At 37.8% G+C, this 14,273-nt stretch overlaps 1 protein-coding gene across 2 annotated transcripts in view; it reads left to right on the top strand.

Annotated features, from left to right (window-relative positions):
- ath (ATP-dependent RNA helicase DHX33) overlaps positions 1-14,273 on the top strand; it is a 95,710-nt gene that overhangs the window by 68,190 nt on the left and 13,247 nt on the right. For both annotated transcript variants that reach the window (XM_068228505.1, XM_068228506.1), the window contains exon 10: positions 6,244-6,398. In XM_068228505.1, the coding sequence (XP_068084606.1) occupies positions 6,244-6,398 (155 nt within the window). The remainder of the gene's footprint in view (positions 1-6,243; positions 6,399-14,273) is intronic.

Raw genomic sequence — 14,273 nt, 5'->3', positions numbered from 1 at the left:
TCCCAGAATCCCGGCCATTCTTCTACGTTCCCTGAGAATGACTGCAGTTTAATGGTAGGAAGCTTTATCTCCGCTGTAGTCGTGGATTGAACAAGGACACTCGGATACGTAGTGGTAGAGTCGGCCTCATTCCTCGCACTTTTCTGTTGTATGAGGCCCGTGGCCTTTCTAATCGCCCGTTTGGAGTTGTCCAGATATTCTTCACAGGCTGCCACGTCGTCTTCGTACTCCGCATCATCGAATAAATCTTGGATACTGCCATTTAACGCATTTAAGGACGCTAACGTTTCCTGTAGACGCTCGCGGATATGCTCTATTTCATCTAAGTCCGTGGATTGATTGAACGAATGAATCTGATTAATAAAACGCGTAGTGTTCGAACGTTGAGTTACTCGTCTACGTTTCAATTTTGTGAGCTGATTCGCTATACTGCCTTCCATAATGTCTCCTACTAGTAAATTAATTCTCCACTGATCTGAAAAGTATTACTCCTTGAAATATTCAGACAAAAAAATAAACATGTTAAATGGTTGCGCGGCTCAACGTTACGTCATACACTATTGTCAATGAATGGTTGTCAGAGATGTCTTATTAAAAGTTAAAGATCATAGCTTAGTTACTCCCTTTTTACAACAGACGGCGCTAGTGTTCAACTCGAGTGTTGCATGCATAGATCTCTTTGGAATGGAAGCCATTACGGATATTTTGACGTAGGTGGGGTTATATTTCTTGTTACGAGTAATATTGAAATTCCTTCAAACTTCTATGCATTAAATGTTCAGAAAAAATTACCAATCTACGGTCAACACTACGTATACTGTAATTGTGTTTCGTCTTATCTGTTGGTTTGAAGTTGTAGCTAGTTCTGCGTTGGTGATCCTTTCTCCTCCTCAGAGATGCGTAGATAACCTATGTCAAGATTTAAGTCGCTCAACATACGTGTCCGTGGTGTGAAAATCCTCTTCTGTTCTCTCGTGTCGCGTTGAACTCGTAATATTCCCGGAGGTTTCGGCACCAAGATTTTGTGTTATAAATCGTAACTACTGAATTATAAGAGGACTTCACCGTCGTGTTCACAATATCACGTTTATTATTATCAACAATACATACGTCACAGAGTAAAAAAGACAACTATACATACACAAAGAATACATAGATATTTCAATGTTGACGTAACCAATGTCAATCCGCGACAAGTTTATTCAATAAAACCTTGTTTGAACATTTCTGCAGGGGACAAGGAAAGAGAATATGTTAAGCAAAAAAACATACCATTGAATACATGAATAAGAACTACCCAATAGGGATATCAAACAGACTTTCAACGTATTAGGTTGTGTTACGTACATGTAGTACGTGTTGAAGAGATGTTAAGTACAGAACAAAAATGGTCAGCCGGACACCAGTGGGATCCGATCCCACAACCTCCCAATTTCGCGTCGGTTGCTCTACCAATTGAGCTATGGTGGCCTAGGCCATCTTTGTTCTGTTTGAAAGGATCTGAGCTACAGGTCTGGCACTGCTGCTAGCACACTGTAGAGTGCGTTTAAGTCACCCGTTGTGGGACATGTCAATGAATATTTAATTTTCACGACCGCATTGTAATCAGACTTTCAGCGTATTAGGTCATGTTATGTACATGTAGTATGTGTTGAAGAGATGTTAAGTACAGAACAAAAATGGCCAGCCGGACACCGGTGGGATCCGAACCCACAACCTCCAGATTTCGTGTCGGTTGCTCTACCAATTGAGCTATGGTGGCCTAGTCCATCTTTGTTCTGTTTGAAAGGATCTGAGCTACAGGTAGCTACAGGCCACCATAGCTCAATTGGTAGAGCAACCGATGCGAAATCGGGAGGTTGTGAGTTCGGATCCCACCGGTGTCCGGCTGGCCATTTTTGTTCTGTACTTAACATCTCTTCAACACGTACTACATGTACGTAACACGACCTAATACGTTGAAAGTCTGTTTGATTACAATGCGGTCGTGAAAATTCAATATTCAGTAGGGATATCTATCTTTTGCGACATGCATACATTTTATGTCGTGTATGTACAGATACAATGAAAGATACAGACTGTTTACTGTTTCTAAAGATGAGAGTTTAAAACGGCATGAAAAAGATGAGAGAACAAAAATGTGAAAACTGTTTTCACTGGGACATATTAAATAACAATGCTGTATTAAAAGGTGTGTAAAACACCAGACAACAAAAAATATAAAAACATTTGCACTGGGGTCCATAAAAGTATCAGCACATTATTTGCAGATCAGACTCTTCCAAAAACAAATGTCAGCTGAACCCTTATATTTCGGACCAGTGGGTTATTAAACATTATTTTCTGGTCACACTCTTCGACCATGAATTATTTGGTGGTTAAACTCAGTCATGTGCGAGAGGATTACTTTGACCGTCATCTCGAATGCGACAACACTTTGATCGACTCAAATCAAAACTTGAAGGTGCAAGTTTCAACATATGCGCCACCCTTGAAAGATGCGGATGCCTGTCCACTTCTAGATTTTAATTTTGTCTTCTTTAGTAAGCAGTATCATAACTTTTTCTATATCCTTAACTGGGTTATATAATAATATGACCACGCTCGTCAACTTCACACGATTATGTTCCTAATGTGTAGGTAGGCTATTGCACGACAAATATTCGCTACCCTTCACTGTATTACTCGACACAGAATACATTTCTAAACTCTGAATAGAATGTGAAATACAAGCACACACAGGTTTTCTGGGTTATTCAGCAATATCAGTGAAAACCGGAGAGCAAAATTGAACTTTCCTGAGACTAACAATTTGCTTCTGAAGGTGTAATTTACCCTGTAAAGTTCAGAAATTCAAGGCCATTTCTTGTTTTTGCGCAACTTTGTCCAACCAGCCTCCTGTGGCAAGGGCTCTAATATGTGTTGGAAATCTGTTTCTTTCACAAGGGATGACAAAGAACATTTTCAGGGCTAGGAAAAATGTGATCATACTACACGGTAACGATGAAAATTTGTGACACGATAAGTGAGGTATTTTTATATAGATTTAATACGATGTGAATCGAAACTTTGTATTTACGATGTGCTAAGCAACAAATCGTCTTAATGAGGAAATCCCTAACTAGGTTTCACTGTATTTTCTCGCATCTGGTTAAATTTCGCAAAGGCTACTCCCATGTAATTGCATAGCGAAAAGGTTATCATTATTCTACTGGTGCTTGAAATTTATTTTTATGTTTCATGTAAGGTTAAGTTAGATGATGCTGTTTGAATGAGAAAACTTTTGCCGCAGAAACCACTGGAGTGATACTACTCCAATTTTTCACAATGAAATTTAACAGAGGCCTACGCGTTCATGTTGTCTCGGAATAAGAAAAATAACTAACGAGTAGGCCATACTATGGAAATCTGCGAAAATACAAGTTTTGAACAAACCCATTTCCGTTTCATACTGATTTTAATTTATGTGGTGTTTCTCCCCCACCCAATATTTTAATGAAAAATCAGATATAATGACAATCCGAGATGAAGATCATCCCGTTAAGAGAGTTCTTGCAATCGAGAGGAACCATGGAGAGGACGTGGGCATCCAAAAGCAACATGGTAAAGTACAGCCAAAAAGGCTTTGAATAGAAATGGCATTCTAGTGGCGGAAACATCCAGTGGCAGGGAGTACTCTCTGAGGATCAGAAAAGCCGGCCCCGAGTGATACTTGGGAGTGTCCATCGTGGGCACACATATGACCAGGAAAGAAGATGATATAATGACAGTCCACTATAGCGAGTTTTTTTCACTTTTATGAATTCTCGCTATAATGGACTTCTACTGTAGACCTTCACACAAAAAAAGTTGTTAAAATGTTAGACACATAAAAGATGACTATGGTTTTTATTGTACATTTTAACCTGGATCCGCCCAAGATTTTAATTTTTTGATAATCAATTTGTAACTTCCAGTGTTTATTAATGTGTGTATGCAGGCCCAGAAAAGCATTCATTATTTTATTCAACATGTTCCTTCCAAGAAAAAGGAAAAGAAAAAGACTGTACCGTATCGCACCTCCACAAGAATAGTGACACCACTCAAAATGAACATTTCTGAGATTACAAGTTAAAAAGTTTAGAACACCATATCAAATCAAGGATAATATTTTATCAGACTGTTTCTACATGATAAAATTTACATCACATTTTCACAGAGTTGCAATGAAATGAATTATAACTAAGAAGTGTCAATATTCTTGACTGACGATGTTCAGTATGTTGGAGTGGTATAACAGCATTTGTGATTCTGCATGAGAAAGACAGTTTTCTAGATCGAAAGAGATTACTTTTGCATACGCTGCATGTCATAACTAAAAAATGACATTTTTTAAGTTGTGCCACTCCTCATGCTGAGCGGTAGTGCTGCGTCTTTTGTTTCACATACAGAAATTTGATGTCATGCCACACTTGGCGCATTAATATGCTTTCATCCAAGACTTTTGTTTGGAAATCATTAGTATACATGTTTCTTCTTTGGTATGTTCATATATTACCGAAAAATTCCGACCTCTTAAAAAATATAGGTTGTAAATTACCCAAGTTATTAATTTTATGAGGAAATTAATTTATATTTGAATAATACAAAATCTTGTAAGCTACCTAAATCCCTCATTATATCTCGTGGCAATCAAACAGTGCATATCAGGAACTATAGCAGCAGTATGCAGAAAAAAAAGTAATCTGTTCATACAATTGCTACACTAATGATGATGTTCTACTGCTTACTACCTTTGCGTATGGTAATCGGTGAAACAGTCTGTGTATGTAAACTTCCATTGCGCTTGATGCATTGGGTTCTAGACTCAGCAGGGCAAGTTTCTGACACACGTCATCTTCTCTTCATTTCTGAAATTGTTGATGGCCAATGATGCATTCCATCATACTGAAGTTCCTGCACTGCACGATGTCCAAAACCGTGAGGTTTGCTGAACAAGGGAGCAGCTTTATAATATAAGTCTGGACAATTGTTTGTCAAAAATCAAGGTGCGGTTTGCCTTCTCAGACATGTGTTTCAGTTGCCATGATCAACGTGCCTGATGAAAATTGCCCACCACCACTCCTGCATCAGGAAGTACATTACTTTCCAACAATTCAAATATTTCTTACAATGAAATTCCCCCAGAAAGGCATATGAACCCATAAATGTGAAAAGATAGGACAAATAATTATATAAAAGAACACATTTCAACAAGAAAACTGCAATGCAATATCAATTTTATGTGAAAATCTTACTCTATGTAATTAAAAATGGTAAAAACCGAGCTCAGTAGCTGCAGTCGCTTAAATGCGGCCAGTATCCAGTATTCGGGAGATAGTAGGTTCGAACCCCACTGTCGGCAGCCCTGAAAATGGTTTTCCGTGGTTTCCCATTTTCACACTAGGCAAATTAATTAAGGCCACGGCCGATTCCTTCCCACTCCTAGTCCTTCCCTGTCCCATCGTCGCCGTAAGACCTATCTGTGTCGGTGCGACGTAAAGCAACTAGCAAAAAAAAAAAAAAAAATGGTAAAATAAAATATACGTTACAGTATTATGCATTGCTAGGTTGACAGAGAAGAATGAATTGAACAAGGAGGCGGAATGGAACATCAGAACTGAAGCAATAATGGGCTATACTGTGGAAGACAGCGCTTCTGCCCAGCCTGCCAGATAAATACCACCAAATTTCTACTTCGAATGAAAGGACACCAATCATCACCAAGACATATCTTAGCTAATGCTCATATAAATATGCACCTTAGAGTAAAATATACGATTACAGTGTCCATATAAATAACTACAGTATGTAAGGAAAATACAAACTACGGTACTTACTTCAAACGTGCAGTCATTACTGGCACTCGTGAAAACACACCTTCCTTGTATACAGTACCAGTGAGCATGATATGCTAAAACAAACCACATAAGGTATTAGGCAGGACTTCTATGAACACAACAATACCGTGGTAAACGGTGCATTTTGTGTGGTTTCTATAATAAGAGTACGAAAAGACAGTGTAGTTTGCTTTACCATAAATGGCACGCTGGGCAGACCTAGGTTTACATAAGAAAAGATTGTCTTATATTCAGGCCAATACAGTTCATGCTGGGGATCATTCTTAGTCATAACACCCTCATCATAAGTAGAAGAATTTGACCCATAGACAGATGATTCCATCCACTCGCCTTGTGTATAATACATAGTGCTTCTCTCTTACAGGCTATTGTGGGAGCTCTTCAACAGCTGAAACAGTTGGGTGCCGTAGATGGTATCGAACAACCAAATTTAACCAAAATAGGTCAGAAGATGGCACAGTTCCCACTTGATCCCCGGTTTAGCAAGATTCTTTTGTCTGCAAAGGAATATGGCTGTGTGTATGTATATTTTTGTTCTTAATTTCTATCTTCTAATCTCAGGAACCAAAATTTACTTAAAGATAAGAAAGGAAACTTTTACTTAGCTATCGATGATGATTGTATTAAGCAGCAAATCAAAGACCTCGAAGATTTTGCTTCAAATAAGAAGGTAAATTCATATTCAGCTCACATATGTTTGACACAACAGTGTATTGAAAGATAAGAATTTCATTATGGTCCATATTGAACTGACATCACAATTAAAATTAATAAAATTATGTAATTGACCCACCTTTTCAATACATGTAAACTTAGTAATGTAAGGTTACATCACTAGATGATCATAAACGGTACCGGTTTCGACCCCAAATTCTGGGTCATCATCAGCCGATCACTTAAAAACAGAAAAAACAATGCACAGATAAATAACCAGTAATGTGGAAGATACAGTGTAGCATAAAAAAAAATTAAGTGGTTCAGTTCTACTTCTTGACAGCTCTCAGCAGCTGTTGTGAGTTTCTGGTCCAATGCCATAAAAGTTGGCATATTTTTGTTTTCTTCTTTCTTCCTGGCCTTTCTTGCAATTAGCTGGGTTCTGCACTAATGTGGATTAAGCAGTTTCTCTGCAGATGGCCTTCTAATGCCAGTCTTACGTTGGAGGGATGTTTTTTTTTTTTTGCTAGTTGCTTTACGTCGCACCGACACAGATAGGTCATATGGCGACGATGGGATAGGAAAGGCCTAGGAGTTGGAAGGAAGCGGCCATGGCCTTAATTAAGGTACAGCTCCAGCATTTGCCTGGTGTGAAAATGGGAAACCACGGAAAACCATCTTCAGGGCTGCCGACAGTGGGGCTCGAACCCACGGTCTCCCAGATGCAAGCTCACAGCCGCACACCTCTACGCGCACGGCCAACTCGCCCAGTGGAGGGATGTTTTTACTATAGTGTGTGTTTCTGTGGTGGTTGGTAGTGTGATGTGTTTTGCGTAAATAAAGTTGTGTATTAATATTATTACAAATACCCAGCCCCCGAGTGAGAGAAATTAACTAGATGCTGCTAAAATCTTCAGCCCAGCTGTAAATCTAACCTGGGGCCCTCTGAACTGAAGGCCACTAAGTTGACCAGCCAGGGAGCTGGAACATGAAAATTTTATTTTTAATCATCTGTGCAATGCAGGACAGTTTTGCACCTGAGTTGATGGATGATATATCTGGTAAAAAGGTCACTGCAGCTTTAGATGGGGACTTGCTTTGATGAATGTTATTGATCATATACAGTAGATGTCCGCTATAACGAGTACGGCATATAACGAGAACCCCATTATAAGGTCATATTTTGTTTGTCCCTTCAAAATTCCTATATTAAACTGTGTATTATCCTTCGGTTACAGCGAGAGCCGTATCACTGACGCATCTGTTATTACGAGCGATTAAGTATGCTCGATTTTTTCCGTTACCAATATATATCTACCCAACCATTATAATGCATGCGATCGATCATCTTCAGTATCGTTTCCTTGGTATGTCTACTAGCGAGCTCTCTCATAGTCTGTCAAAGGTGATGTCGGAGTCTATTAGTAATACCCGTCGACTGCTGTTCTGTAAAGAAAAATGGAAATGAAAGAGGAGAACACGTTTTCGTAATAAATGCGTAAATAACATGTCTGATAGCAGTTGTTAACTCTCTAAAAAATGAAGGCTGAAGTAAACGATCGCTTAATTTTATGCTAAATACTGCGATTAAGTAAGATGGGATACACCTCAAAATAACACAAAGTGCATCATTGATTTCAGAGGTTATTTTATATTTTCTCAGGTCTGGTTAATTTTCGGAAATGTAAATTTTTCGCCTTGTACATTTATTTTAAATGTGTATAATTTTTTATTGTGTGTTATTTTCCAGAGTCAGAAAACATTATTTCCCATAATTACCTGGATTTAAGCATCATGCGCAACTATAACAACACCTTATCCTTTAATACGTACAAAAAACCCACCCACACATCAATACCATCCAGCAAACTTCTCTGCACCCAGACATACATAAGAAAGCGGCTTACAACAGCATGGTACTCAGAACATTGATCATTCCTTTATCTCGCAAAAATTACAAAAAAGAAATGAACACTATTTACAATATTGCAGAATACAATGGCTTCAGTAGAACCTTCATCAACAGAATCATCAGTAGGTACAAGAGCAGACCTAAGACTACCCTAGCAAAAGATTCCACTCCTAAAGAGAAGTTTTCTACTTTCACATTCAGTAGTAATAGCATTTACCAAATTTCTATTGTCTTTAAAAAACATAAGATCAAAATAGCATTTATAACCTCCCACACCAACTCCAGACTTACTGTCAGTCTGCACACTATCAACAATAACAATAATAATAGATAATAATGTTGTATCTTGAGAGTAAAAGCAGTCTACAATAATAGATACTTGAACTATTAATGACCTTGAGAAATCTAAAATGATTGCCATGAATCCAAAGCTTCCCACAGCAAAAGTGCTACCCAAGATCCATAAAGCCTATGTCCCTATAAGACCCATTATCAATGTTAGAAATTGTCCAAGCTATAAGGTATCTCAAATTCCTTAAATCATGCTATTTAGGTGATGATAAGGCTGATGATAACCTATAAAAGGGGCGAAACATGTCCCATGTTCATAGTTTAAAGCGGAAAGAACATTAATCTTATTATTGATTGTATTGAATAGGTGGAAAATAACACACAGTAAAAAATGATACACATTTAAAAGAAGTTACTTTCAATACAGATTAAAAAACAATGAATTTTATAACTTTGTATGAGCTGTAGTTCCAGCTATCTCGGTCAAACAGGCCGTAATATTGTAATAAGTTACGCTGAACATCGCAATGTTCTCAAATATAATCGTTTTTCAGCTATGAGTGAGCATCGTGAAGAATCTAGTCACGAATATAACTTGAAACGTTTGTTCCACACATTTGTCAGCAAATTCTATAATAAAAACAAACCCCGCCTACATCTCTCCAACTCAGAACCCCTCCTCCCTCCCCCTCTCTCCACTAGCCCAGCAGCTCCCTCCCTTACTCCCCTCACTCCTCCAATCATCGCAAACACAGCTGAGCCAGCTACAGACACGACCAGCGAAAGCGGGACCGCTAAATTGAGGTCAGGCCGTTCGAGAGGGCAACTATTTAATAAGTAAGTTTGAAGTTTTCTTTATGCTTATCTTTTATTTATTAGCCCAGGCTTCTCATACATACTAATTTTTTCCATTACAGATTTGAACTTCATTGACGGTTTCTACTATGAGTCACACACATTATACCGTTGTTCAAAAAAGGAAATAGGAAGAAATATGAAAATTATAGAGGTATAACCCTATTAACACAGGCTAAAAATAATGAAGAAATTCATAGACAAAAGACTGAAGGATATAATAGGAACACAGTTAGAGGAAAAACAATATGGCTTTAGACCAAATAGATCAACAATAGACTTGATATTTACAGTGCGAACGATAGTGGAAAAACATCTAGAAAGGAACAAGGAAATATTCTTCGTATTTTTTGATTTGGAAAAAGCTCATGATACAGTTAAGAGAAAACATGTATGGGAATGCCTACTGGAAAAGAATGTACAAAAATCATTACTTAACAAGATAAAAATGTTGTATCTTGAGAGTAAAAGCAGTCTACAAGTGGAGAGTGGTACTCTAAAACATTTTATACAAAAAAAAAAAAAAAAAAGTCTCAAGCAAGGAAGTGCTCTGTCACCATTATTGTTTATTATATTGATGGATGAAATCATAACACGTGTAAAACAGAGTATCAGTAGTGAAGAAGTGAATGCTTTGGGGTTTTTTTCTATTGGCTTTACGTCGCACCGAGACAGATAGGTCTTATGGCGACGATGGGATAGGAAAGGCCTAGGCGTGAAAATGGGAAACCACAGAAAACCATCTTCAGGGCTGCCGACAGTGGGATTTGAACCCGAACCCACTATCTCCTGGATGCAAGCTGACAGCCGCGCGCCTCTAACCGCACGGTCAACTCGCCCGGTACGCTTTGGTATTTGCAGATGATGTGGTGATTTGGGGAAATGGAGAAAAGGAAGTACAAAGGAGACTGGACATTTGGAATAAAAATCTGAAGGAGTTTGGAATGGTAATTAGTAAAAAGAAAACTAGTCGTGCACTGTGGAAAACAGAAAAAGAGAAGCCAATTGAACATAGACGGAGAACGGTTAGAGAATGTAGAACAGTTTACATATCTGGGTAGCATTATTAATGGAAGTAATGAAATCAATCCTGAAATTAATAACAGACTAAGTAAAGTTACAACATTTTATCATCAAGTCAGAGTGCTTTTATGGGATGACAAAGTACCCAAGAGAACAAAAATAACATTATATAAACAGTATTTCATACCAATTGTAACATACGGACTAGAAACGCTGGTAACTAATAAGAGACAAGATAGTAAGATCCAAGCAGTAGAAATGAAATTTTTAAGAACATCGATTAAAAAGACAAGAAGGGGGTAGAATTCAAAATATTAAAATCAGAGAAGAGCTAAATATAGAACCATTAGTACAGAAGATACAAAAAACAAGACTGAGATGGTTCGGACTTGTAAAAAGAATGGGTAGCAAGAAGGAAATCGGAAAGAGAAGTTAAGGGAAAGAGACCAGTTGGAAGACCAAGAAGGAGATAGATGGTTCAGATTTGGAAGAACATTAAAGAAGCTGGATTGAATGTGGCTTAAGTAATGGAGCAGGAAAAGTGGAAGAACAGAAAGGAGCAGTGGAGGCTTGTTAACCACACCTGGGCGACTGGAGTGGGACGTTGGTCATAATGATCTCTTTTCCTCTTAAATATGTTCTCAATTTTTGCTGCCATCTTGACTATTTGAGATTGTGACTCAATGAAGACAGACTGTCATCTTAAATTTTAGTATTGTGATTTTGTCCTTTTTTTAAAATGTAAAACACTGCAGTTCTCAACCTCGCCGTAACCACTTTTTATTTTAATTTCATCATGTCTCACTTGTTTCCCCACTTTTTCATTGTGTTTTAACATAGTCTTTCAACATTAATTATGTAATTTTTTAACTTTTTCCACTGAAGATGGCTATAATTAGCCGAAACATGTTTGATTAATATTACTACATCTAAAAGATGGAGATTTGTATTGAATAGGAGGACAAATTAAATTTCCTTTGTAAAGTGATTTGAAGGCGATGTCGGAGTCATTTAGTAATACCCGTCAACTGTTGTTCTCTAAAAGGAAATACAAAATGAAAGAGGATAACACGTTTTTGTAATAAATCCTTAAATGACTTGGCTGATAGCAGTTGTTAACATGTTAGAAATAAAAGCTGAAGTAAACAATTGCTTAATTTTAATGTTATGTACTGACATTAAGTAAGAATGTGATACACTTCAAGATATCACAGAGTACATCACTGATTTCAGAGGAGAGTTTATATTTTCTCACATCTAGTTAAATTTCGGAAAGGCTATTCCCATGTAAATTTGTAGCGAGGAGGTTTTCATTTCTGAATGTACGCTTGAAATATGTTTTCTGGGTACATATACGGTTAGGTTAGGTGACGCTGTTTGAAGAAGGAAACTGAAACATTTGCTACAGAGGCCTCTGGAGTGATACTATGATTTTTTCAGAATGAAATTAAACATCCACTTTCATGTAGTATCGGCTTTCGAAAAGTGACAAACTAGTAAGGCATAGGATAGAAGTCATCCACAAAAACACAAGTTTTGAACAAACTGATTGCTGTTTCATACCGATTTTCATGTGTATGGGGTTTTCCCCCCCAACTTTTACGAAAAATCTGATATAACGACAATCCCCTATAGTGAGTAAATTTTTTGCCGTTATGAATTCTCGCTATAACGGTCTTCTACTGTACTTAGACAGTTCACAGTGAAAACTGTTACAGATATAGGGGAGGGAGAAGTAGGTAGCACGGATTGGAATTCAAAATTTCCTCTAAATTGGAGTAGATGTTCTTCTGCATCTAAAGTTGCAGTACCTGTAGGAGTACATTGGGTATGAGTGGGGTCACTCTGCCTACATGCTTACAGCAACTGACTGTATTTCTTGTCACCTTTTGTTTTGACCAATCCTTATTGTTTGATTGCAATTTCCAGCATTTGGCACCTTCAGGGTTATTCACAAACTATTAACATATTCACCATCAAAAATGTTCTTTAACATTTATGTTTTTAACTGAATTGAAAAATGAAATGTATTATCAAAAGGTAGCATTCTTAATAGAACACCACATTTCGCACTGACCTTGGTACTGAGCTACACTCAGTTGAGAACTTGGTCACAGACTTATTCAAGTGTTGAAAAATGAATAAAGATAAATTAATTTACTAATTAATTAATAACATTGATGTAGGAATTACAAAGATGTTTTTGAAGACTTCCATGTGGAGCATGGCATTGTATGAAAGTGAAACATGGACGATAACTAGTTCAGAAAGGAAGAGAATAGAAGCTTTTGAAATGTGGTATTACAGAAGAATGCTGAAAGTGAGATGGATAGATCAAATCACAAATGAAGAGATACTGAATCGTATTGGTGAGAGGAGATCGATTTGGCTAAATTTGATGAGAAGAAGAGAGAGAATGATAGGACACACCCAGGACTTGTTCAGTTGGTTTCTGAAGGAAGTGTAGGTGGTGGTAAGAATGGTAGGGGTAGATCAAGGTATGCATATGACAAGCAGATTAGAGCAGATATAGGATGCAATAATTACGTAGAAATGAAAAAGTTAACACAGGATAGGGTGGCATGGAAGCTGCATCAAACCAGTCTATGGACTGATGACTCAAACAACACAATCTTTTCTAAGATATAACTGAATTATTTTCATATTAATACAAATGAGAGAAAAGCTCAAAGAACATGGAAGAGAAGCATATATTTGTTACTTTGACAAAGTCAAAAGAGTTGTGGCATGAGACAAAATGTGTAGTGCATCATAATAGAAGCAATAAAAAGCTTTTACAAAACCTGTAAAAATCAAGTGTGTACTTCAGCGAAGACTTTTGCTGAGTTCAGGACAACTGCTAGTGTGAAACAAGAGACATCCTGTCACTATTATTGTTCATAATCCTAATGGATGATGCGATGGAAATCTGCAAATTACATACAAAGCCTAAAACTCTTGGATACTGGACTAAAACACCAGTCCAAATATCAGAACTGGTCTTTGCAAATGATATAGCTCTAGAGGCAAGCATAGCCTCTAGCCATGTGTGGCAAGAGGAGATGAACCAACAAGGCATGGTCATTAACATGGAGAAGACAAAGACTATATCATCGCATGTAACCCAGGACAGCATACAATCAATCTGAGAGGAGACCAGCTAGAGCACGTTGCATAATTCAAACACCTCGGAGCAGTCATCAAGTAGGATGGGAAAATTGACAGCAGAATCATCCACAGAGTTGGAGTAACAGGAGAACTGTTTTTCATGCATCAAGAGGAGCTTCGAAAGGAAAAGAGAAATCAGCAAGAAGACCAGATTGACAATTTATTGTATGGTCTACTTTCCAACTCTCACACACGGTACATCCAAGTCGTGGATGCTCACTACCCGTCAATGAATTTAAATACGAGCGTCGGAGATGAGGTATCTGAGAGGAGTGGATAATAAGACAGGGTGGGACAAGGTCATTACGGCGAGCCTTAAAGTGAAGACTGTGGAAGAAGTTATTCAGGAAACACAACTCCACTGGTTTGGTCATCTTGTCAGCATGCTAGAGCATCGGTACTCACAAATGGCTTGGGAAACACAACATGGAGGCAAGTGACAATGGGGTCATCCTCAAATAAAGTGGGAACAAAATATCCAGGGATTAGAG

This window comes from Anabrus simplex, chromosome 7, assembly GCF_040414725.1.
Source record: "Anabrus simplex isolate iqAnaSimp1 chromosome 7, ASM4041472v1, whole genome shotgun sequence".
Classification (NCBI taxonomy): domain Eukaryota; kingdom Metazoa; phylum Arthropoda; class Insecta; order Orthoptera; family Tettigoniidae; genus Anabrus; species Anabrus simplex.
This window is presented reverse-complemented; position numbering and strand designations above follow the sequence as displayed.